Source organism: Cherax quadricarinatus, chromosome 3, assembly GCF_038502225.1.
Source record: "Cherax quadricarinatus isolate ZL_2023a chromosome 3, ASM3850222v1, whole genome shotgun sequence".
In the NCBI taxonomy this organism is placed as follows: Eukaryota; Metazoa; Arthropoda; class Malacostraca; order Decapoda; family Parastacidae; genus Cherax; species Cherax quadricarinatus.
In genome coordinates, this window is record NC_091294.1 from 70,089,912 (window position 1) to 70,114,102 (window position 24,191).

At 44.0% G+C, this 24,191-nt stretch overlaps 1 protein-coding gene across 7 annotated transcripts in view; it reads right to left on the bottom strand.

Moving 5' to 3' along the window:
* Window positions 1-24,191, bottom strand: part of LOC128705515 (uncharacterized) — a 246,038-nt gene that overhangs the window by 101,044 nt on the left and 120,803 nt on the right. For all 7 annotated transcript variants that reach the window (XM_070092288.1, XM_053800705.2, XM_053800711.2 and 4 more), the window contains 4 exons: window positions 9,921-10,160; window positions 8,927-9,128; window positions 8,571-8,708; window positions 7,777-7,904 (listed from right to left, as the gene is read on the bottom strand). In XM_070092288.1, coding sequence (XP_069948389.1) covers window positions 7,777-7,904; window positions 8,571-8,708; window positions 8,927-9,128; window positions 9,921-10,160 — 708 coding nt within the window. The remainder of the gene's footprint in view (window positions 1-7,776; window positions 7,905-8,570; window positions 8,709-8,926; window positions 9,129-9,920; window positions 10,161-24,191) is intronic.

The window sequence follows — 24,191 nt, forward strand, 5'->3', positions numbered from 1 at the left end:
CCTCAGCCCTCTGGACAACAGTTTTGGTAATCCCGCACCTCCTCCTAACTTCCAAACTACGAATTCTCTGCAGTATATTCACACCACACATTGCCCTCAGACATGACATCTCCACTGCCTCCAGCCTTCTCCTCGCTGCAACATTCATCACCCATGCTTCACACCCATATAAGAATGTTGGTAAAACTATACTCTCATACATTCCCCTCTTTGCCTCCAAGGACAAAGTTCTTTGTCTCCACAGACTCCTAAGTGCACCACTCACCCTTTTCCCCTCATCAATTCTATGATTCACCTCATCCTTCATAGACCCATCCGCTGACACGTCCACTCCCAAATATCTGAATACATTCACCTCCTCCATACTCTCTCCCTCCAATCTGATATCCAATCTTTCATCACCTAATATTTTTGTTATCCTCATAACCTTACTCTTTCCTGTATTCACTTTTAATTTTCTTCTTTTGCACACCCTACCAAATTCATCCACCAATCTCTGCAACTTCTCTTCAGAATCTCCCAAGAGCACAGTGTCATCAGCAAAGAGCAACTGTGACAACTCCCACTTTATGTGTGATTCTTTATCTTTTAACTCCACGCCTCTTGTCAAGACCCTCGCATTTACTTCTCTTACAACCCCATCTATAAATATATTAAACAACCACGGTGACATCACACATCCTTGTCTAAGGCCTACTTTTACTGGGAAATAATTTCCCTCTTTCCTATGTACTCTAACTTGAGCCTCACTATCCTCGTAAAAACTCTTCACTGCTTTCAGTAACCTACCTCCTACACCATACACCTGCAACATCTGCCACATTGCCCCCCTATCCACCCTGTCATACGCCTTTTCCAAATCCATAAATGCCGCAAAGACCTCTTTAGCCTTATCTAAATACTGTTCACTTATATGTTTCACTGTAAACACCTGGTCCACACACCCCCTACCTTTCCTAAAGCCTCCTTGTTCATCTGCTATCCTATTCTCAGTCTTACTTTTAATTCTTTCAATAATAACTCTACCATACACTTTACCAGGTATACTCAACAGACTTATCCCCCTATAATTTTTGCACTCTCTTTTGTCCCCTTTGCCTTTATACAAAGGAACTATGCATGCTCTCTGCCAATCCCTAGGTACCTTACCCTCTTCCATACATTTATTAAATAATTGCACCAACCACTCCAAAACTATATCCCCACCTGCTTTTAACATTTCTATCTTTATCCCATCAATCCCAGCTGCCTTACCCCCTTTCATTTTACCTACTGCCTCACGAACTTCCCCCACACTCACAACTGGCTCTTCCTCACTCCTACAAGATGTTATTCCTCCTTGTCCTATACACGAAATCACAGCTTCCCTATCTTCATCAACATTTAACAATTCCTCAAAATATTCCCTCCATCTTCCCAATACCTCTAACTCTCCATTTAATAAATCTCCTCTCCTATTTTTAACTGACAAATCCATTTGTTCTCTAGGCTTCCTTAACTTGTTAATCTCACTCCAAAACTTTTTCTTATTTTCAACAAAATTTGTTGATAACATCTCACCCACTCTCTCATTTGCTCTCTTTTTACATTGCTTCACCACTCTCTTAACCTCTCTCTTTTTCTCCATATACTCTTCCCTCCTTGCATCACTTCTACTTTGTAAAAACTTCTCATATGCTAACTTTTTCTCCCTTACTACTCTCTTTACATCATCATTCCACCAATCGCTCCTCTTCCCTCCTGCACCCACTTTCCTGTAACCACAAACTTCTGCTGAACACTCTAACACTACATTTTTAAACCTACCCCATACCTCTTCGACCCCATTGCCTATGCTCTCATTAGCCCATCTATCCTCCAATAGCTGTTTATATCTTACCCTAACTGCCTCCTCTTTTAGTTTATAAACCTTCACCTCTCTCTTCCCTGATGCTTCTATTCTCCTTGTATCCCATCTACCTTTTACTCTCAGTGTAGCTACAACTAGAAAGTGATCTGATATATCTGTGGCCCCTCTATAAACATGTACATCCTGAAGTCTACTCAACAGTCTTTTATCTACCAATACATAATCCAACAAACTACTGTCATTTCGCCCTACATCATATCTTGTATACTTATTTATCCTCTTTTTCTTAAAATATGTATTACCTATAACTAAACCCCTTTCTATACAAAGTTCAATCAAAGGGCTCCCATTATCATTTACACCTGGCACCCCAAACTTACCTATCACACCCTCTCTAAAAGTTTCTCCTACTTTAGCATTCAGGTCCCCTACCACAATTACTCTCTCACTTGGTTCAAAGGCTCCTATACATTCACTTAACATCTCTCAAAATCTCTCTCTCTCCTCTGCATTCCTCTCTTCTCCAGGTGCATACACGCTTATTATGACCCACTTCTCGCATCCAACCTTTACTTTAATCCACATAATTCTTGCATTTACACATTCATATTCTCTTTTCTCCTTCCATAACTGATCATTTAACATTACTGCTACCCCTTCCTTTGCTCTAACTCTCTCAGATACTCCAGATTTAATCCCATTTATTTCCCCCCACCGAAACTCCCCTACCCCCTTCAGCTTTGTTTCGCTTAGGGCCAGGACATCCAACTTCTTTTCATTCATAACATCAGCAATCATCTGTTTCTTGTCATCTGCACTACATCCACGCACATTCAAGCATCCCAGTTTTATAAAGTTTTTCTTCTTCTCTTTTTTAGTAAATGTCTACAGGAGAAGGGGTTACTAGCCCATTGCTCCCGGCATTTTAGTCGCCTCATACGACACGCATGGCTTACGGAGGAAAGATTCTTTTCCACTTCCCCATGGACAATAGAAGAAATAAAGAAGAACAAGAGCTATGTAGAAAAAGGAGAAAAACCTAGATTTTTTTTTTTTTTTTAAACAAGTCGGCCATCTCCCACCGAGGCAGGGTGACCCAAAAAAAAGAAAGAAAATCCCCAAAAAGAAAATACTTTCATCATCATTCAACACTTTCACCACATTCGCACATTATCACTGTTTTTGCAGAGGTGCTCAGAATACAACAGTCTAGAAGCATACACACATAAAGATACACAACATATCCCTCCAAACTGCCAATACCTAGATGTATGTATATATATATGCATGTGCATGTCTGTGAAGTGTGACCAAAGTGTAAGTTGGAGTAGCAAGATATCCCTGTTATCTAGCGTGTTTATGAGACAGAAAAAGACACCAGCAATCCTACCATCATGCAAAACAGTTACAGGTTTCTGTTTCACAGTCATTTGGCAAGACAGTAGTACTTCCCTGGGTGGTTGCTGTCTACCAACCTACTACCTCCAATTATACACCCTCCAATTTATCCTATTTTGCACTTTTATTTATTTATTTTTTTTAACAAGTCGGCCGTCTCCCACAGAGGCAGGGAGACCCAAAAAGAAAGAAAATCCCCAAAAAGAAAATACTTTCATCATCATTCAACACTTTCACCTCACTCACACATAGTCACTGTTTTTGCAGAGGTGCTCAGAACACAACAGTTTAGAAGCATATACGTATGAAGATACACAACATATCCCTCCAAACTGCTAATATCCCGAAACCCCTCTTTTAGAGTGCAGGCATTGTACAGTGGACCTCGACCAACGATGGCATCGATTAACGATAAATCCGGCTAGCGATACATTTTAACGCAAAAATTTTGCCTCGACTAGCGCTAAAAAACTCGACCAACACTATTCGTTCCGTAAGACGCGTCCACTTCTGGCCAATGTTTACAAGCCAGCCAGCCACCGCGGTCGCTTCCAAGCATACAATCAGAACATTTCATGTTATCACAGCCGTTTTAGTGATTGCACCTGCAAAATAAGTAACCATGGGCCCCAAGAAATCTTCTAGTGCCAACCCTACAGCAAAAAGGGTGAGAATTACTATGGATATGAAGAAAGAGATCATTGCTAAGTATGAAAGTGGAGTGCGTGTCTCCGAGCTGGCCAGGTTGTACACAAAACCCCAATCAACCATCACTACTATTGTGGGCAAGAAAACGGCAATCAAGGAAGCTGTTGTTGCCAAAGGTGCAACTATGTTTTCGAAACTGAGATCGCAAGTACTCGAAGATGCTGAGAGACTGTTATTGGTGTGGATAAACGAAAAACAGATAGCAGGAGATAGCATCTCTCAAGCGATCATATGTGAAAAGGCTAGGAAGTTGCATGACGATTTAATGGAAAAAATGCCAGCAACTAGTGGTGATGTGAGTGAATTTAAGGCCAGCAAAGGTTGGTTTGAGAGATTTAAAGGGAAGGGAAGTAACCCCGGAAAAGGACTTGCCACCTCAAGTCCTAATGGAAGGGGATTCCCCTTCTAAACACTAACACCATCAACACTCTCCCCTCCTCCCATCCCATCAATCATCACCAGATCTTCAATAAAGGTAAGTGTCATGTAACTGTGCATGTCTTCTTCAGTTTGTGTGTATTAAAATTAATATTTCATGTGGTAAAAACAATTTTTTTTTTCATACTTTGGGGTGTCCTACACGGATTAATTTGATTTCCATTATTTCTTATGGAGAATATTAACTTGACTAACTATAATTTTGACTAACGATGAGCTCTCAGGAACGGATTAATAGCGTTAGTCGAGGGTCCACTGTACTTCCCATTTCCAGGACTCAAGTCCGGCTATATAAAAATAACCGGTTTCCCTGAATCCCTTTACTAAATATTACCCTGCTCACACTCCAACAGATCGTCAGGTCCCAAATACCATTTGTCTCCATTTACTCCTATCGAACACGCTCGTGCACGCCTGCTGGAAGTCAAAGCCTCTCGCCCATAAAACGTCCCTTACCCCTTCCTTCCAACCTTTTCGAGGATGACCCCTACCCCGTCTTCCTTCTCCTACCGATTTAAATGCTCTCCATGTCATTCTACTTTGACCCATTCTCTCTAAATGACCAAACCACCTCAACAACCCCTCTTCAGCCCTCTCACTAATACTTTTATTAACTCCACACCTTCTCCTAATTTCCACACTCCGAATTTTCTGCATAATATTTACACCACACATTGCCCTTAGACAGGACATCTCCACTGCCTCCAACCGTCTCCTCGCTGCTGCATTCACAACCCAAGCTTCACACCCATGTAAGTGTTGGTACTACTATACTTTCATACATTCCCTTCTTTGCCTCCATAGATAACATTTTTTGACTCCACATATACCTCAACGCACCACTCACCTTTTTTCCCTCATCAATTCTATGATTAACCTCATCCTTCATAAATCCATCTGCCGACACATCAACTCCCAAGTATCTGAAAACATTCACTTCTTTCATACTCCTTCTCCTCAATTTGATATCCAATTTTTCTTTACCTAAATCATTTGATGCCCTCATCACCTTACTCTAATCTATGTTCACTTTCAACTTAATACCTTTACACACTCCCGAACTCATCCACTAACCTTTGCAACTTTTCTTTATAATCTCCCATAAGCACAGTATCATCAGCAAAAAGTAACTGTCAACTCCCATTTTGTATTTGATTCCCCATAATTCAATCCCACCCCTCTCTCCAATACCTTAATATTTACTTCTTTTACAACCCCATCTAGAAATATATTAAACAACCATGGTGACATTACACATCCCTGTCTAAGACCTACTTTTACCGGGAAGTGGTCTCCCTCTCTTCTACACACCCTAACCTGAGCCTCACTATCCTCGTAAAAACTCTTTACTACATTTAGTAACTTACTATCTATTCCATATACTTGCAACATCTGCCACATTGCTCCCCTATCCACTATCATATACCTTTTCTAAATCCATAAATTCAATGAAAATTCCCTACCTTTATCTAAATACTGTTCACATATATGCTTCAATGTAAACACTTGATCTACACATCCCCTACCCACTCTAAAGCCTCCTTGCTCATCTGCAATATTACTACTCGTCTTACCTCTTTATTTATTTATTTATTTAGTAATTTAAGCATACATACAGAGGTACAAAAAATACAGGTAAGAGCAGCATGCCAAAGCCACTTATAAGCATAGCATTACGGGCTGGCTTAAAATTAACTTAAGATTAACTAAGCAATGATGAAATCAGCGATAAAACATTATTGTAAACAGATAACTATAAAGCACAAATGAGTATTACAAAGACAGGTCATATGGTTGCATGCATTGCTGTACATTCAGACGAATGGAGTATTTTGTTAGGTAGTGTATTTAAAAAAATAAAGTTAGATTGGGTCCTAGGTTTAACATTAGTGTGATATAATTTGTGAGTAACATATAGGATATACAATTTATAAGGTTCAGTTATTCAGTATTTATTTGGTTTTGAGTGAGTAAGTGATCTTTGAGAAGAGACTTGAATTTATAAACAGGTAGTGTTTCTTTTATATTTACAGGTAATGAATTCCAGATTTTAGGGCCTTTTATGTGCATTGAGTTTTTGCATAGCGTGAGATGGACACGAGGAACATCAAAGAGTGATCTGTGCCTTGTGTTATGGTCATGTGTTCTGTTGAGGTTGGCAAGGAGATGTTTGAGGGGAGGGTTAATATCAGAGTTAAGTGTTCTATGTATGTAATAGGTGCAGTAATAAGTATGGATGTTTTGTATGGTGAGTAGGTTGAGTGTTTTGAATATTGGTGGAGTGTGCTGCCTGTAGTGAGAATTTATCATCATTCTAACTGCAACCTTTTGTTGGGTAATTAGTGGTCTGAGATGGTTAATTGTTGTTGAGCCCCATGCACAAATTCCATAGGTGAGATAGGGGTAAATAAGAGAGTGATAAAGGGCCAGGAGGGCTGACTGTGGAACATAGTACCGTATCTTCGATAGTATACCTACAGTCTTGGAAATTTTCTTAGAAATTTGTTGTATGTGTGTATGAAATTTGAATCTATTATCAAGGTGGATTCCTAAGAATTTTCCCTCTGTTAGCTTTGTGATAGGTGATCTGTTTATCGTTATGTTAAGAGGTACATCTGTAGCTCTGTTACCAAACTGAATGAAGTAGGTTTCGTCAATGTTTAGTGTAAGTTTGTTAGTCCTCATCCAGGTAGATATTTTCTGTAATTCGGTGTTTACAGTATTGGCTAGCATGACTGGGCTCGGGTGAGAGAAGACGTATGTAGTGTCATCTGCAAAAAGTGTGGGTTTGAGTAATTGCAAAGCATTTCGTAGGTCATTTATGTATAGGAGAAAGAGAAGAGGGCCAAGGACCCTACTGTACACTTTTTTTTTGGTATACTCAGTAAACATATTCCCCTATAATTTTTACAATCTCTTCTGTCCCCCTTCCCTTTATATAAAGGAACTACACATAGATATATGTATCATAAAAGGCAATTAAAATGCCAAGAACTAGAGGATATTTGTTCATTTTACTTTAAGTAATAAAGAGAAAAATGAAATCAAAATTGAATGATTTACAAAGTACTAGAAAAGTTTGTTTATTCATTACTTTTAATATCAACAATTGCTAACATTATTAATACTCCACTACCATCTTCACCAATTTTCAACTATTATATCAATTTGCTACAATCAATAACAATTTACTATCATGACTAAGTTACCATTGTAATACAAATGTCATAATCAAAATAATTGAAGAAGCTTATATTCGTCACAGTATAAACTATATCTACAATTTTTCCAAAATTTTCATTTATTTATACAGAAAACTGGATTGCTAAGTTCTTCGAAGCATTCAGGCGAGTTGACCAGATATATAACATCACGTAATTCACCTTTTATAGGCAGCCTTAATGTGGTTGGGAGCCTGGGAGCCAAGACTGTGGAGCTGCATCTTGTTAGCCACCACCTTCCACTGGTTCTGGTTCATCACACGGTTGAAGCCTCCAAGCTTCTGAACAACCTGCCAACCACAAATCATTACTTGCAAATTACACACATTTTCTTACACCACACCTCTTGTATACCTTTCACCAGTTTTGAGGATTTTTCTGTCCTAGCAGCCAAGACTGAGGTCAGTTCTCCTTGTTGACTGCCTGGTCCACCAAGCTGTTGGTACTAGTAGCCTGAAGCCTGGTGGACCAAGTGGCCAATCAGCCTGAAACTGGTCCCATCTATACTATACATAATTTACCATATTAGACTAAAACATTTTTTAAACACATTGGCCATTTACTTCCTATTTTCCTGATGGTTCATTTGTATGAATAATTTGCAAGCATGTCTGCTTGTTATAACTCTGGTACACACTTTATCCTTGTCTACCTTGTCTATGACCTCTGGTATTTTACATGACATGATCACATCCCATTTTGTTTTTCACTTTGTTGCATTATTTCTTCACAACACATTACCCTCGACTGAAATAGCAATCGTGACACACTGAAGTTTCAAGAGTCCATGTATTACCTATGTGCATATGTATTCAGATACTTTACCATTTCTATATCTGAACTGCATTACAGGGTAATATATAATGATATGATATTAGAAGCACTTAGAGCTGATTATCCTATAATGTTTTGTAACAGCTGAATAAATAAGTAAAATTTACACTACATGACACTACCTTAAATAATTTATAAAGATCTAGATCTTTATTGCCTACAGTTGGTCCACTGTTGATTGGAGCTCCACATTCTTCCATAAACTTGTAGAGCTGAGCAACAAAGTGGTCCTTTTCTTCTCTGGGCTCATCATCTGAACTCTGGTAAACAAGTCGTGATTTTAGTCACGAATATGGATGTGGCTAAAAGTGAAACATGTTACAGTTTATGAACAATGTTCATGATGGAGTGCTAAATCCTGTACAACTGGAGAGATATTATCAGGTTTGATCTACACAAGGGTAACTTCAATATCTTTGATCAAGAACCTTTCACTAGCATCTTGTCAAGTGCATCCAACAATACTTAATATACTTACATCAGAGTCCGATCCATCCCTATCTGAATCATCATCAGATACATCCATGCCAAAGAGTAAATCCCGATCCCAATGGGGTGGTAGCTCGTCATTTGTCATGAAGAGAAGAGCCTTTTCAACAGCTATCTTCAGAGCACTCTGAGAAACCTTACTGCCAACTTCACGACTAAAAGGTGACGCTTCCTTCTTTGGTACTGTGTAACTGAAGATGATTAAACTCATTCAATTACTGAACTTATGAAAATATAAAAGGCATTAATTAAATATGAAGACAAAAAAAGGCCAACAAAATAGAAAGATATGGGAGATTTTTTTTTTTTTTTTTTTTCAACAAGTCGGCCATCTCCCACCGAGGCGGGGTGACCCAAAAAAAAGAAAGAAAATCCCCAAAAAGAAAATACTTTCATCATCATTCAACACTTTCACCACACTCGCACATAATCACTGTCCTTGCAGAGGCACTCAGATACAACAGTTTAGAAGCATATACGTATAAAGATACACAACATATCCCTCCAAACTGCTAATATCCCAAAACCCCTCCTTTAGAGTGCAGGCATTGTACTTCCCATTTCCAGGACTCAAGTCTGGCTATATAAAAATAACCGGTTTCCCTGAATCCCTTCACTAAATATTACCCTGCTCACACTCCAACAGATCGTCAGGTCCCAAATACCATTCGTCTCCATTCACTCCTATCGAACACGCTCATGCACGCCTGCTGGAAGTTGAAGCCCCTCGTCCACAAAACCTCCTTTACCCCTTCCTTCCAACCTTTTCGAGGACGACCCCTACCCTGCCTTCCTTCTCCTATGGATTTAAATGCTCTCCATGTCATAAATATTACACAATATTAAGTTGCTTTTAAAAAGAAGCAAGACAAAAATTAACTAAGCTGCAGAAAACTAAAGCTCTGACTGAAAAAAAGGGAAGTTACCATCAGGAAAAATAACCAAGGAAATGAAGTTGATCACACAAGATAAACTCTACTTACTATCTCCCATCCTGGAAAGATCTGACAAGATAATCTTTTTTTGTCTCAATCTTGACAGAGTCTTGGGATGTAGGTGCAACAACTAATCCAGGGAACCAATTATCCTTTTGTTTTTTCTTATCTCCAAGTTCAACACAAACAACTTTTCCAATGTCTGATTCCCACTCCTCCCTCCGAGAACGATGCCGCTTGTGTACATCATCATCATCGTCGTCATCACCGCCAGATTCGTCCCCTTCCCTGAAAGAAAATATAACTATATTAATTCAGGGAAACTAGTTGGCCAGACTTGAATCCTGGAGGTGGGAAGTATAGTGCCTGCATTCTAAAGGAGGATTGGGGATATTGCTGTTTGGAGGGACATCTGAACCTGTCATATCTATGCGCCTCTGTCAAGACAGTGATGGTGTGAATAATGGTTAGTGTTTCTTTTTTGGATCAAGAAATTCACAAGCTCTTGCACACCAAGCCATAACTGTAACAACAATGATGAAGAGATGCTAAAGTTTATATTCAAGAACAACATTATGATCATTACAATCATAAGATCTAAAAATAATATATGCTTTAAACGGATACTTAAAAACATGAGCAGATTCCTAACTCCGCCAACTCTGACAACATATGAGGGAAAGAGACTAAATACAATTAGACAGTGAACAGGTACACACACAATTCCAGCATTATAATGCTAGGAAAGAATGGAGAGAGGGGGTAAAAGAGGTTTTGTGTGAAAGGGGCTTGGACATACAGCAGGCATGTGTGAGCATGTTAGATAGGAGTGAATAGACACAAATGGTTTTTGGGACTTGATGACCTGTTGGAGTGTGAGCAGGGTAATATTTTGTGAAGGAATACAGGAGAAACTGGTTAGCCAGACTTGAGTCCTGAAGGTGGGAAGTACAGTGCCTGCACTTTAAGGAGGTGTTTGGGATATTTGCTGTTTGGAGTGACATCTGAACGGTCATATCTGTGCACCTCTGCAAAGACAGTGATTGTGTGAATGATGATGAAGTGTTTCTTTTTTGGATCACCTTGCCTTGGTGGGAGATGGCCAGCATATTGGGGAAAAAACACACCCTTATGCAACAGAGGGTTCCCAATCTGACATATCAACAAAATAAAATCATGTTAAATACAGTGAATAAGTCTTCTGAAGAACTGTGGTAAGTTCAATGCATCCCATTATGAGCACAACCTTAATTTTACAACCCATATTTCATGTCCAATTTTTTTTTTATCTATGAACTGTGTCCCCTTGTTGCTGTGTCCCATCTCTGGAACATCCTGTCTTTGTCCACCTTGTCAATTTCTCTCAGTATTTTGTATGTCGTTATCATGTCCCCCCTATCTCTCCTGTCCTCCAGTGTCGTCAGGTTGATATCCCTTAACCTCTCCTCGTAGGACATACCTCTTAGCTCTGGGACTAGTCTTGTTGCAAACCTTTGCACTTTCTCTAGTTTCTTTACGTGCTTGGCAAGGTGTGGGTTCCAAACTGATGCCGCATACTCCAATATGGGCTTAACGTACACAGTGTACAGGGTCCTGAACGATTCCTTATTAAGATGTCGGAATGCTGTTCTGAGGTTTGCTAGGCACCCATATACTGCAGCAGTTATTTGGTTGATGTGCGCTTCAGATGTGCCTGGTGTTATACTCACCCCAAGATCTTTTTCCTTGAGCGAGGTTTGTAGTCTCTGGCCCCCTAGACTGTACTCCGTCTGCAGTCTTCTTTGCCCTTCCCCAATCTTCATGACTTTGTACTTGGTGGGGTTGAACTCCAGGAGCCAACTGCTGAGCCAGGTCTGCAGCCTGTCCAGATCCCTTTGTAGTTCTGCCTGGTCTTCGATCGAATGAATTCTTCTCATCAACTTCATGTCATCTGCAAACAGGGACACTTCGGCATCTATTCCTTCCGTCATGTCGTTCACAAATACCAGAAATAGCACTGGTCCTAGGACAGATCCCTGTGGGACCCCGCTGGTCACAGGTGCCCACTCTGACACCTCGCCACGTACCATGACTCGCTGCTGTCTTCCTGACAAGTATTCCCTGATCCATTGTAGTGCCTTCCCTGTTATCCCTGCTTGGTCCTCCAGTTTTTGCACTAATCTCTTGTGTGGAACTATGTCAAACACCTTCTTGCAATCCAAGAAAATGCAATCCACCCACCCCTCTCTCTCTTGTCTTACTGTTGTCACCATGTCATAGAACTCCAGTAGGTTTGTGACACAGGATTTCCCGTCCCTGAAACCATGTTGGATGCTGTTGATGAGATCATTCCTGCCCGAAATACCTAGCCATGCTAGGTGTCCCAGTGGCCCCCTCTGTAATTAGTATTTTATAACATGTAAACCACACAATACCCAAAACCTGTAACCCCCACATTGTAACCCTTATAGAGAATAAACATGAACTGAATTGAATTGAATTGAATAGGTGTTCCACCACTCTTCTCCTGATAATCTTTTCCAGACACTGGTCTGTAGTTTAGTGCTTCATGTCTGTCTCCTTTTTTAAATATTGGGACTACATTTGCTGTCTTCCATGCCTCAGGCAATCTCCCTGTTTCGATAGATATATTGAATATTGTTGTTAGGGGTACACATAGCACCTCTGCTCCCTCTCTCAGGACCCATGGAGAGAAGTTATCCAGCCCCATTGCCTTTGAGGTATCTAGCTCACTCAGAAGCCTCTTCATTTCTTCCTCGATTATGTGTACTGTGTCCAGCACTTGGTGGTGTGCCCTACCTCTCCGTCTTTCTGGAGCCCCTTCTGTCTCTGTGAACACTTCTTTGAATCTCTTGTTGAGTTCCTCACATACTTCACGGTCATTTCTTGTTGTCTCTCCTCCTTCCTTCCTTAGCCTGATTACCTGGTCCTTGACTGTTGTTTTCCTCCTGATGTGGCTGTATAACAGCTTGGGTCAGTGAGCTTTCGCTGCTATTCGTTTCCATATGTCGTTGGGCCTCTCTTCTTCTGTATATTCATTTCTGGCTCTCGACTGCTCTCACTATTCTCCTGGGTTCTTTGCCTTCTATTTTCTTCCATTCCTATACACTTGGTTTGCCTCCCTGCCTTTGGGTGAACCATAGGCTCAACCTGGCTTTTTCATTATTCCTGTAAACCTTGGGTACAAACCTTTCCTCAGCCTCCTTGCATCATTGCTCATATTCCATCATCTCATTAACTGGCTTCCTGCAGTTCTCTGTCCCATTCAACCCGTTCAGGAAGTTCCTCATTCCGATTAGTCCCTTTCTTGTGGTTTGACTTCCCCTCCACTTGGCTCTACTGTATATGAGCTTAAACCACATGATCGCTTGGCCCAAGGGGTCTTTCATTGTGATGTCCTCGATATCTGCACTACTCAAGGTGAATACTAGGTCCAGTCTTGCTGGTTCATCCTCTCTTCTCTCTCTTGTAGTGTCCCTTACATTTTGGTCATGAGTTTTCCAGTACCACCTCCATCATCTTAGCCTTCCATGTATCTTGCTTCATGTGGCTCCAAGTTCTCCAATCGATCTCCTTGTGGTTAAAGTCACCCATGATCAGGGCTTTGCCTGCATGCATGAGCTCTTCTGCCACTGCAGTCAGTGTGTCAACCATCGCTCTATTGCTCGTCATACTCTTGCCTTGGCCTCCTGCTGTTCTGTGGTGGGTTATACATCACTGCAATTACCACCTTGGGACCTCCAGAGCATTCCGCTATGTAATCGCTTGTTTCTCCGCTGTCTCCTCTCTCCAGCTCATCAAAATTCCATCAGTTTTTGATCAGCAGTGCCACTCCTCCACCTCCCCTGTTCCCTCTGTCTTTCCTCAGAATCTGGTATCCTGTTGGAAAGATGGCATCTGTTTTCATACATGTAAGCTTGGTTTCTGTGAGAGCTATGATGTCAGTGATCCTCTTGACTCTTATCCACTCCTCCCACTTATTTGTTATTCCATCAGCATTTGTGTACCATACCTTCAGTTTCCTTTCCAACACTGTGGTTTGGGGGCCTGTGAGGGTGGGAGACCTGGCAGCACACTGTGGGATTCTATAGCTGGGTGTTGGGTGTCCCATCTCTGGAACATCCTGTGTTTTTTGTGTGTGAGTGTGTACTCACCTAACTGTAGTTGCAGGGGTTGAGACTCACCTCCTGGCCCCTGCCTCTTCACTGAACGCTACTAGGTCCTCTCTCTCCCTGCTCCATGAGCTTTATCATACCTCGTCTTAAAAAGCTATTTTGGGTTTCCCTCCACCACTACATGCTTGCCAGACTGTTCCACTTCCGCCACACTGACTGAAGAACTGTTTCCCCTAACATCCTTGTCACCCCAGCTGAGTCTTAGCTTCCAAAGTGACCCCTTGTTTTCTTGTTTCCTCAATGGAAACATCTTGTCTTTGTCCACCTTGTCTATTCTCAGATATTTTTCTCGTTATCATGTCCCCCTATCCCTCCTGTCCTCCGGGTGTCGTCAGGGCGATTTCCCTAAACCCTTTTTTCAAATTCATAGGACATTTCCCAACTCGGGAAACCCTACCTTCCCCAAACCTTAACACTTTCTCTAATTTCTTACGTGTTTGGGCCAGGTGCGGGTTTCCCAAACTGGTGCTGCATCCCCAGCATGGGCCCGCGTCCACGGTTGTCAGTGTCTTGAAGATTCCTTACTTAGGTATTGGAATGCTAATCTCAGGTTTGCCAGGCGCCCATATGCAGGCAGATATCTGGTTGATGTGAACTTCGGGGGTTGGGTCTGCTCACGCCAGATCTGTCTCCTTTGGGGGCCCGCTTGTGTGTTGACCACCTAGCCTATACTCTGTTTGCAGTCTTCTTTGCCCTTCTCCGATCTTCATGAGTTTGCATTTGGGAGGGTTGAATTCAAGAAGCCAGTTACTGGACCACGTGTCCAGCCTGTCCAGGTCTCTTTGAAGGCCTGCCTGATCCTCATCTGATTTAATTCTCATTAACTTCACATCATCTGTGAACAGGGACACCTCTGAGTCTATCCCTTCCATTATGTCATTCACATGTGTACTCACCTATTTGTTTGTTTGTACTCACCTATTTGTGGTTGCAGGGGGGGTCCCGGGTCCTGGCCCTGCCTCTTCTATTTCTACTGGTCCTCTCTCTCCCCTCCATGGCTTTTCAAACCCGCTTTAAATCTATGTGGTTCCCCTCCTCTTCACTTTCTGGCTTTTCAGCTTGGCTACTCGTGAAAAATCTTTAAGATCCTCTGATTCATCTGAGTCTTCCCTTTAATTTTGACCTCTTGTGTCTGTGCCATCTCTGGAAAATTTTCTTTGTCCCCCTTTCTATTCCCGGGAGTATTTTTTTTATGTCTTTCATGTCCCCCGCCCTCCTGGGGGGTTGTGTACTCACCTTTTGTCTCCCCATTTGTGGTTGCCCCGGGTAGTCCCCCTCTGGCCCCCCCTCCCTTCCTTCCCCTTTCTCTCCCCCCCCTTTCCCTTCTCTCTCCTCCCCTTCCCTTCTTCTTCCTCTATTTTCTCTCCTTCCCTCCCTTCTTTTCCCCCTTTTTTTTTTTTTCTTCCCTTTTCTCTCCCTCTCTTTCCCTTTTTCTTCTCCTCCCCCCTCTCTTCTCTTTTCCCCCTTTTTTTCCCCTTTCCCTTTTCTTCTTTATTTTTTTCTCTCTTCCTCCCCCGCCCCCCCTTTTCCCCCTTATATTCTTCCTTCCCTTTTTTTTTTTCTCCCTTTTCTCTCTCTCTCTCCTTTTCCCCTCTCTCCTCCTCTCCCTCTCTCTTTTTCTTCTTTTTCCCCCCCCCTCTCCTCTCTCCCCTCTCTCCCCTCTTCTCTCCCCTCTTTTTTTCCCCCTTCTCCTCTCCCCCTCTTCTTTCCCCCTCTCCTTTTCTCCCCTCCCTCTTTTTTTTTTTTTTTTTTTTTTTTTTTTTTCTCTTCCCCTCTCTCCCCCTCTCTCCCTCCTCTCTCTCTCCCTCTCTCTCTCTCTCCCCTCCTCTCTCTCTCTCTCCCTCTCTCCCCCCCTCTCCCTCTCTCTCCCCCTCCTCTCTTTCCCTCCACTCTCCCTCTCTCTCTCCCCCCCTCTCTCTCTCCCTCCCTCCCTCTCCCCTTCTCCCCTCCCCTCCCCTTCTCCTCCTCCTCTCCTCTCTCTCTCCTCTCTCTCTCTCCCTCTCTCTCTCTCCCTCTCTCTCCTCCCTCCCCCTCCCTCCCCTCTCTCTCTCTCCTCCCTCCCCTCCCCCTCCCTCCTCCCTCCTCTCCCCTCTCCCTCTCTCTCCCCCTCCCCTCTCTCTCCTCCTCTCTCCTCCCCTCCTCCCCTCTCTCTCCTCCCTCCCCTCTCTCCCCCCCTCCCCCCCTCCCCCCTCTCCTCTCCCTCCTCTTCTCTCTCCTCTCTCCTCTCCTCCCTCTCCCCCCTCTCTCTCTCCCCTCTCTCTCTCCTCTCTCTCCTCTCCCCCCCCCCTCTCTCCCCTCTCTCTCCTCTCCTCTCTCTCCCTCTCTCTCCCCTCTCTCTCTCCTCTCCCCCTCTCTCCTCCCTCCCCTCTCTCTCTCCCTCCCCCTCCCCCCCTCTCTCTCTCTCCCCCCCCTCTTCCCTCCTCTCTCCCCTCCTCCTCTCCCCCTCTCTCTCTCTCTCTCTCTCTCTCCTCTCTCTCCTCTCCTCCCCCCTCTCTCTCCCTCCTCTCTCCCTCCCCTCTCTCCCCCTCCCCCCCTCTTTTCCCTCCTCTCTCTCTCCCCTCCCCCCCCTCCTCCTCTTCCCCTCCTCCCTCTCCCCCCCCCCTCTCCCCCCCCTCTCCCTCCCCCTCCTCTCCCCCTCTCTCTCTCCCTCCTCTCTCTCCCTCTCCCCCTCTCTTTTCCTCCCTCTCCTCTCTCCCCCTCTCTCTCTCTTTTTTCCCCCCCCTCTCTCCCCCCCTTTTTTTCCCCCTCTCTTTTCCCCCTCTTCTCCCCCCTCCTCTCCCCCTCTCCTTCTCCCCCCCTTCTTCCCCCTTCCTCTCTCTCCCCTCTCTCCCCCCCCTCTCTCTCTTCCCCTTTCTCTCCCTCCTCTCCTCCCCCCTCCTCTCCCCCCCTCTTTTCCTCTCCCCCTCTCTCTCCCCCCTCCCCTCTCCTCTCTTTTCCCCCCTCCCCCTCTCTCCCCTCTCTCTCTCCCCCCTCTCTCTCTCTCCCCCCTCTCTCCCCCCTCTCTCTCTCCCCCTCTCTCTCCCCCCCCCTCTCTCTCTCCCCCCCTCCTCCCCTCTTTTTTTTTTTTTTAAAAGGTTTTTAAACCCCTATTTTTTCCATTTTTACGGGAAATTCCCCTAACTTTGAAGCTCTTTACCAATCAGCTCATTTAAAAGCTTTTTTTTTGTGAGACATAAGTGGGGAACAGGATAATTGGAGAAATCTTGGAAAGCATTTTTCATTTGATCTTTGCTTTTCATTTGCATCATTTAACTTAAATTTTTCCATTAATATTGGTATGTTACTCAGATGGAGTATGTTCTGGAAAAGGTTCAGAGATTTAAGTTGTCCTTCCCCGTCTTGGGCAAAACTTTTTCACCTGCCCTGGTGGCCCAAGTGGGGTTTTTGACAATATTCCCCCTTGCATAACAGTAAACCCATCCCTCTTGGGAAAATCTGCGGGGGCGATTTTCAGGAGGGGTCCGGGGCGGGAGAGGGGGTTTGTCACCCCTCTCTCTGTCCAGTTGTGGAGGGGGGGGAAAAAAGAAGTGGGCATCTCGGGTGGGGGTTTTCCCGTCAGGATCTTGCCCCCCTCTGCAATGGGTGGGGGAAAAAGTGCTGAAAACCCTGGCTCCTTGTTTGCAGTTTAAAACCGTGTTCTTCATGGTTTTTTGAGTAAAATTTTCCCCCCGGGGATATCTTCTTCTCGGGTGAACTCCCCCATTCACCCTTACTCGGGTTACCATCATGGTCCCTGAGCGATCATCATTTTGTTTTCTCAGGTCAAATTTCCCCATCTTTTAAGCTGTTTGGGTCTCGCTGGTGATTGATTAAACAGAGCACTGGCATTTCTTCTCTTGGATAAGTGGTGTCGTGTCAGTCGTCTGCTATGCATTTGGGTTCTGGGAGGATGGAAATGGTTGATGACATTCCATCAATGGAAGCCTTCCTTGGCCGCCTAATAGGATGTCTTGTGTTATTCCCTTGAAACCCAGAGTTCCATGAGAATCCTGGGGGACATGGCTAAACCTGCAATTCCCAGTGTTGATTTTTTTAAAGGGCCCCGGTGCCCCCCCGGTGGCGCCAGCAATGTCAGTGCAATGACTTTTGGGTTCATAGTGACGGGGCCCCTTGTGGAAAGGTTTCCAGATCAGCAGCAGGGAACCTTTCCTGAAGCCATATTGGGATCACAAGTAGTAGTGGTGTCAAAAAACTCTTCATTTTTCTTGAGATTATTGTCTCAAAAGGGTCACCGTGTTTCGGGTATTTTGGGCTGTAGTTCGTTTCTTTTTCCCCTTCTTTTGGAACAGGGGCTATTTTTCCCCTTTCCCAAAGAGGGATTTACACTGCTAGGCAGTGCTGAAGATCCAGTTACAGGTGCTTTCCCGGCTGGTCTGCCATCTTCTCAGCAATCTTGACCCAATTTTCGGGCCCCGCCCTTTTTTGGGCCAAAACGATTTAAGTGGGAAAAGCCCCCCCCTCCTTTATACACCTTTTGCACAGTTCTTGCAGCTAGCCAGGAGGGTCCCCTTCTGGATCAGGGCTTTTTTTGAAAAAATTTTGAAAAGTCCCCTTCTTGCTACTGTAGAGGGGGGTCCCATCCTTGTTTTGAGGTTTGGGAAAAAGTTCATCCAGATAACCTTGTCTGTCCTTGACCCGGGACCACCAGGTTTTGGAGCCTACCCCCCTGTGCTAACTTTCTTTTGGGGCCCCTCCCCTTTACAATGGATTTTAACTACCCTTTTTGCCTACAGGCTTGCATGTCAAGTTCTGTTATGGTGGTAGGATGTCTCTTATATTTCCCCTCTTTTTATTGTAAAGCCCTCTCAAAAGCCAAAAGGCTGATCTGGCCCCGTCACATATTGCGGTGAGAAAGTGTTCTTGTTTGTTGGATTGTCCAGTGAAACTTTTCCCGTTTTTCAACATCCCCTTTGGGGAAAAAAATTCCAGTGGTGGTGGGGGCTCAGGGAAAAGGGGGGCCAATTACCTCTTTCCCCAAATGGTTGTGCGGGGGCTCCCCCCCGTTCTGTTGGGATCTTAAAAAATTGAAAAACGCCTTGTGGTCGGGTCCATTGAAGGGTTGAAAGTGCTTCCTTCTCCAGTCCTCCCCTGGGTCAAAAGGGAGGGGATATAGTGGGAAAAAACAAAAAGTTTCTCATTCAAAAACCGGGGAGGTCATCAAATCCCCCATAAGGGGCTGGGGGGTCCCCAATTATAAAAGTTAAGTTGTTTGACGAAGGGGGTAATTTTTATTAGGAAGGATATCTGTTTTTCAGTCTGTTGTGTATAAGGAGTCTAGTGTTTTACTTGAGACATATTTAGATGTGTGGTTTTTTCCTTGTGTGGGTGACCTTTTAAAGGCCACATTTTTTCCCCGCCCTTTTCTTCTCATCCATGGGTTGACAATTCTTCAAAATTTTTTGGATCCTGTCTCCAAAAAAATTTTTAACCACTATCATAGGGTCGTGTTCCAAAAAATATTTGGCTCTCCCTTAAATAATAGAACCTTATTTGGCGCAGGATCTAGACTGCCCTCATGATGAATTCCGGTTTTGGTGTGTAGGGGAAATTAGGGGCCTGCCTTTTGGGGAGGGTAGAATAGGGGGCTCGGGGTGTAAGTCTGTGGTTTGTATGGCCAAAACCCACCTGCTGGGTGGGAAGGGGTATAAGTGGGGGGCGTGTGGGTTTTTTACCAATTCAGAGATCCCGTGGGTTTTTTCTGGGAAAAGGTCTCTAAACAGGTGGCCTGTCTGTAAGTTCCTTTTTCTTCCCCTGTCCTCCTTTTCCTTTCTTGAGTAATTCCCTGGTTCCGGGCGTTGTTGGCTGTGCCCCCTTCGGGGACAGGAGCAACCTATGCTAGGGTGGACTAGATTTTTCCCCCCTGTGTTTTGGTTTGTCCTCGTTCTGCGCTGAAATGTTTAGTGGAGGGGGGGAACCCCGAGATGTCTTCCTCCTCACGTCCTCCCCCGTCCTCCCCCGTCCTCCCGCACAAAATGGTTCCCCGTTTGTCGGGCATGGTGATCAGGTGCAGTGATAGTTCCCCGATCATTAACTGCCGTTCTCTGGTGGAGCTCCTGGCTCAGAACTTGCTGACACTGCCAGATTCTAAATAGTGTGGGGGTTGTGACAGGTGTGGGTCAGGATGGTTTGCTGTCAAGTGACTGGCGTGGCTGAAAGGGGATGTCGGGTGGGGAAAATTCGGATCAGGTTTCCCCTGTTGCGGGAAAAGGGTTTTTTCCTCTGTGGGGGTCGAGGAATTGTGTTAAATTCCCAAGGTAGTTTTTTCTCTGTGTCTGGGGACCTTAGGGTGGGTTCACCTTTGCCCCGGGGGCTCAGTGGGGACTTCAGTCTGTAAATGATGTCCCATCACTGGGCGCCGTCTGTGCGGCCTCCCTCTCCCCCTCCCCCTCCCTCCCCCCCCCTCCTCCCTCCCTCCCCCCTCCCCCCTCCTCCTCCCTCCCTCCCCCCTCTCCTCCCCCCCTCCCCCTCCTTTTCCCCTTTCCCCTCCCTCCTCTCCCTCCTCCCCTCTCTCCTTTTTTCTTCATCTAGCTTGTATGGTTCCTGCCTCCACTATTCCCTTTCTGGGGGTCTCCACTTCCACAACTCTATCTTGAAATACTTTACACCTCTTTGACTCATCTGATTTAACTCAAGTGAAAATTTTTTCTGTTTCCCCCCTCTAAACTCCTGTCTCTATTTATATTCCATGCAGTATCTTGTTTCGTTATCATGTCTCCCGGCCTTTGTCCTCCAGTGTCATCAGTCCAATTTTCCCTAACCTTTCGTAGGTATTCCCCGGCACTGGGGAATGTTTTTCAAACCAGTATATCTCTAACTTCTTGTGTATGTTTTATTTTTTATGTATGTGTATATTTTTTTTTTTTTCAAGTCTCCCCCCGGGGAGGGGGGAAAAGAAAATCCCAAAAAAAAAATACTTTCAATCATCATTCAACACTTTCACCTCACTCACACACAATCATGTTTTGCAGGGTGCTCAGAATACAACAGTTTAGAAGCATATCGTGTAAAGATACACAACATATCCCTCCAAACTGCTAATATCCAAAACCCTCCTTTAGAGTGCAGGCATTGTACTTCCCATTTCCAGGACTCAAGTCCAGCTATATAAAATAACAGGTTTCCCTAAATCCTTTCACTAAATATTACCCTGCTCACACTCCAACAGATGCGTCAGGTCCCAAATACCATTCGTTTCCATTCCTCCTATGAACACGCTCATGCACACTGCTGGAAGTCCAAGCCCCTCGCCACAAACCTCCCTTACCCCTTCCTTCCAACCTTTTCGAGGACAACCCCTACCCCGCCTTCCTTCCCCTACAGATTTAAACACTCTCCATGTCATTCTTCTTTCATCCATTCTCTCTAAATGACCAAACCACCTCAACTACCCCTCTTCAGCCCTCTGACATACTTTTACTAACTCCACACCTTCTCCTAATTTCCACACTCTGAATTTTCTGCATAATATTTACACCACACATTGCCCTTAGAAAGGACATCTTCACTGCCTCCAACCGCCTCATCGCTGCAGCATTTAAAACCCAAGCTTCACACCCATATAGAGTGTTGGTACTACTATATTTTCATACATTCCTTCTTTGCCTCCAGAGATAACATTTTGTCTCCACATATACCTTAACGCACCACTCGCATTTTCTTCATCAATTCTATGATTAACCTCATCCTTCATAAATCCATCCAGCTGACACGTCAACTCCCAAGTATCTGAAAACATTCACTTCTTCCTATACTCCTCCTCCCAATTTGATATCAATTTTCTTCATCTAAATCATTTGATACCTATTCACCATGCTCTTTTCTATGTTCACTTTCAACTTTCTACATTTACACACACTCCCAAACTCATCCACTAACTTTTGCAATTTCTCTAGAATCTCCCATAGCACAGCATCATCAAAAAAGTAATTTTTAAAATTTCCCCTTTTTTGTATTTAGTTCCCATAATTCAACCCCCCCTCCCTGAACACCTAGCATTTTTTTTTAAAACCCTTTATAAATATATTAAACAAATGGTGACATTACACCCCTTTAAGCCCCTTTTTTCCGGGAGTAGTCTCCCTTTTCTACCCCCAAAACCCTGGCCTCACTATCCCCCAAAAAAAACCACGGCTTTTTAAAACCCCCTTTTTTCCCATATATTTTTCCCATCTGCCACATTGCTCCTCTATCCCCCCTATTTTTTTCTTCCATAAATGCAAAAAAACCCCTACCTTTATCTAAATACTGTTTCCCCTGAAAAGCTTTAAGAAAAACAGATCAAATACCCCCTCCCCACCCCTGAAACCCCCTTGCTCACCCAAACCCCTCCTTTTCTTCTTACCTCTAATTTTTTCCCAATAATAAAAACCCTCTGTTTCCTTTTTTTCCCCAAAAAAAACTTTTCCTCTATAATTTTTACAATCTCTTTTGCCCCCTTTTTATAAAGGGACTTTTAATAGTTCAGTTGCAAGCCCCGGAGGAATAATACCCGCTGGGCCTTTTTTCTCGCCGGGGAAAAACCTTCGAGGTTTGGCCCCAATGGTTGGTGGAGGGGGGGCTGGGGGAGCTAGTTTATTTCAAATAAGTGGGAAGGCACGGGGCCCCGATTTTTTAGTTTTAAGGAGCCCTTGTGGATGGGATAAGCTGCTTGCTGGTCGTGAAATTCCCAGATGCTGTGCTTTAAACGAGAGGGACCATGGCGTTCCTAAGCCCCCAAGGGGAAGTCCACAATGAGACATGGCCCAATTTAGGAGTTTTTGGGAATTGGAAAAATTGGCTAACCCCTTTTTATTAAAAAACCCAGTGACAGATCTGGAGGTGAGATGAAAAGGTACTGAAATTTTCCCTTGTCCCCCTGTCCCCCCTTCATATTTCTGCCCAGGTTTTTGTAAAACCCCCCTGGGTCAATAGCAGGGCCCCCAAAGTAAAACCCAAACCCGTGTCATTTCTTTTTAGCCAGTGAAGCGGGAAAAGAGATTAAAGGTGGTATTAGTTTGGTATCTCTCTGGGGATCCCCTATGTTATGTCAGCTGTTGGGAAAAAAATGTGTTGTATGTGTTTTGGGCTAGCCCCCTTGCTGGGAGGATAAAGGTAGAGATAGGATGTTTTTCTTTTCAGGTGGGGGAACAAAAACCCAACCCTTTCGCCGTCAGAAGAAAATTCCCTTTATTTGAGGATGGGAGGTTTTCTTTAGTTCCTAAAAATGGGAAAATTGATTGGTCTGGTTTCGATTCCTGCCATCGGAATGGTCAGGTTGGTGAAAAGGAAAATCGACATTGGGGGCGTGTAATGGTTCATTCCCCAAGTACTTGAAGGAATAATCCGCTGGAGCTGTTTTCTCGCCGGGAAAAGGGGAATTGGGGAGTTTGGCTCAATGGTTAATTGGGGGGTGAGGGGGAATAGTTTATTTCTAGAAAAATTACAAAAAAGGGCCACGGGGCCCCGATATTTATTTTTAAAAGGAGCATGGCCGGAAAAGGAGGTTTGGCACCAAGTCATTGTTTTGGTTTCTTGTGCTAAATTTTTAAACCTACTAATCTGTGGAGTTTCCCATTTTTTGCTTTGTTTGTAATAGAAAAAAAGGGTTGGATTAAAATAGTCTAATAACTTAGGACAAATTTCCCCAGTTCTCCCGAAAATTTTTTAAAATTGGGGAGAAAGGGGATGTGATGATTCAGTAGGGTTTTGGGGGTTTTGGGGGCCTAATTTTATGGTCCACCTTTCCATGGAAAACTGGGTAAAAAAGCCCCGTCAGGTCTTTTGTTTCTTCGCGTCAGGTCGGCGTCCCGGTCGTCACGTGGGACCCCAAACCCCTGGGGGGGGTCCCTTTTACTCGATTAAGCTAAAAGGGGGCGGGGCAAAAAGGGGTTTTTGGTGACAGGTCCTCCAGGTCTGGACAGCCCGTGTGAGTTTGGGCCCCACGCATTGGGGAAACTCGGGGCCCGCTTTTGGGGAATTAAGGTAATTTCTGGCCCCTGTTGGATAACATCTACCCTTCCCCCGGTAATAAAATCTCATGGGGCAATTTTATATTGTTGATTTCCCTCAGGATATATTTGATTCAAAGCCCTTTTTTTTTTATTAAATAAACTTTCCCCTGGGTTTCCCATTTTTTTGTCCCTTTTTTCCTTTTTTTTTTAAGCCT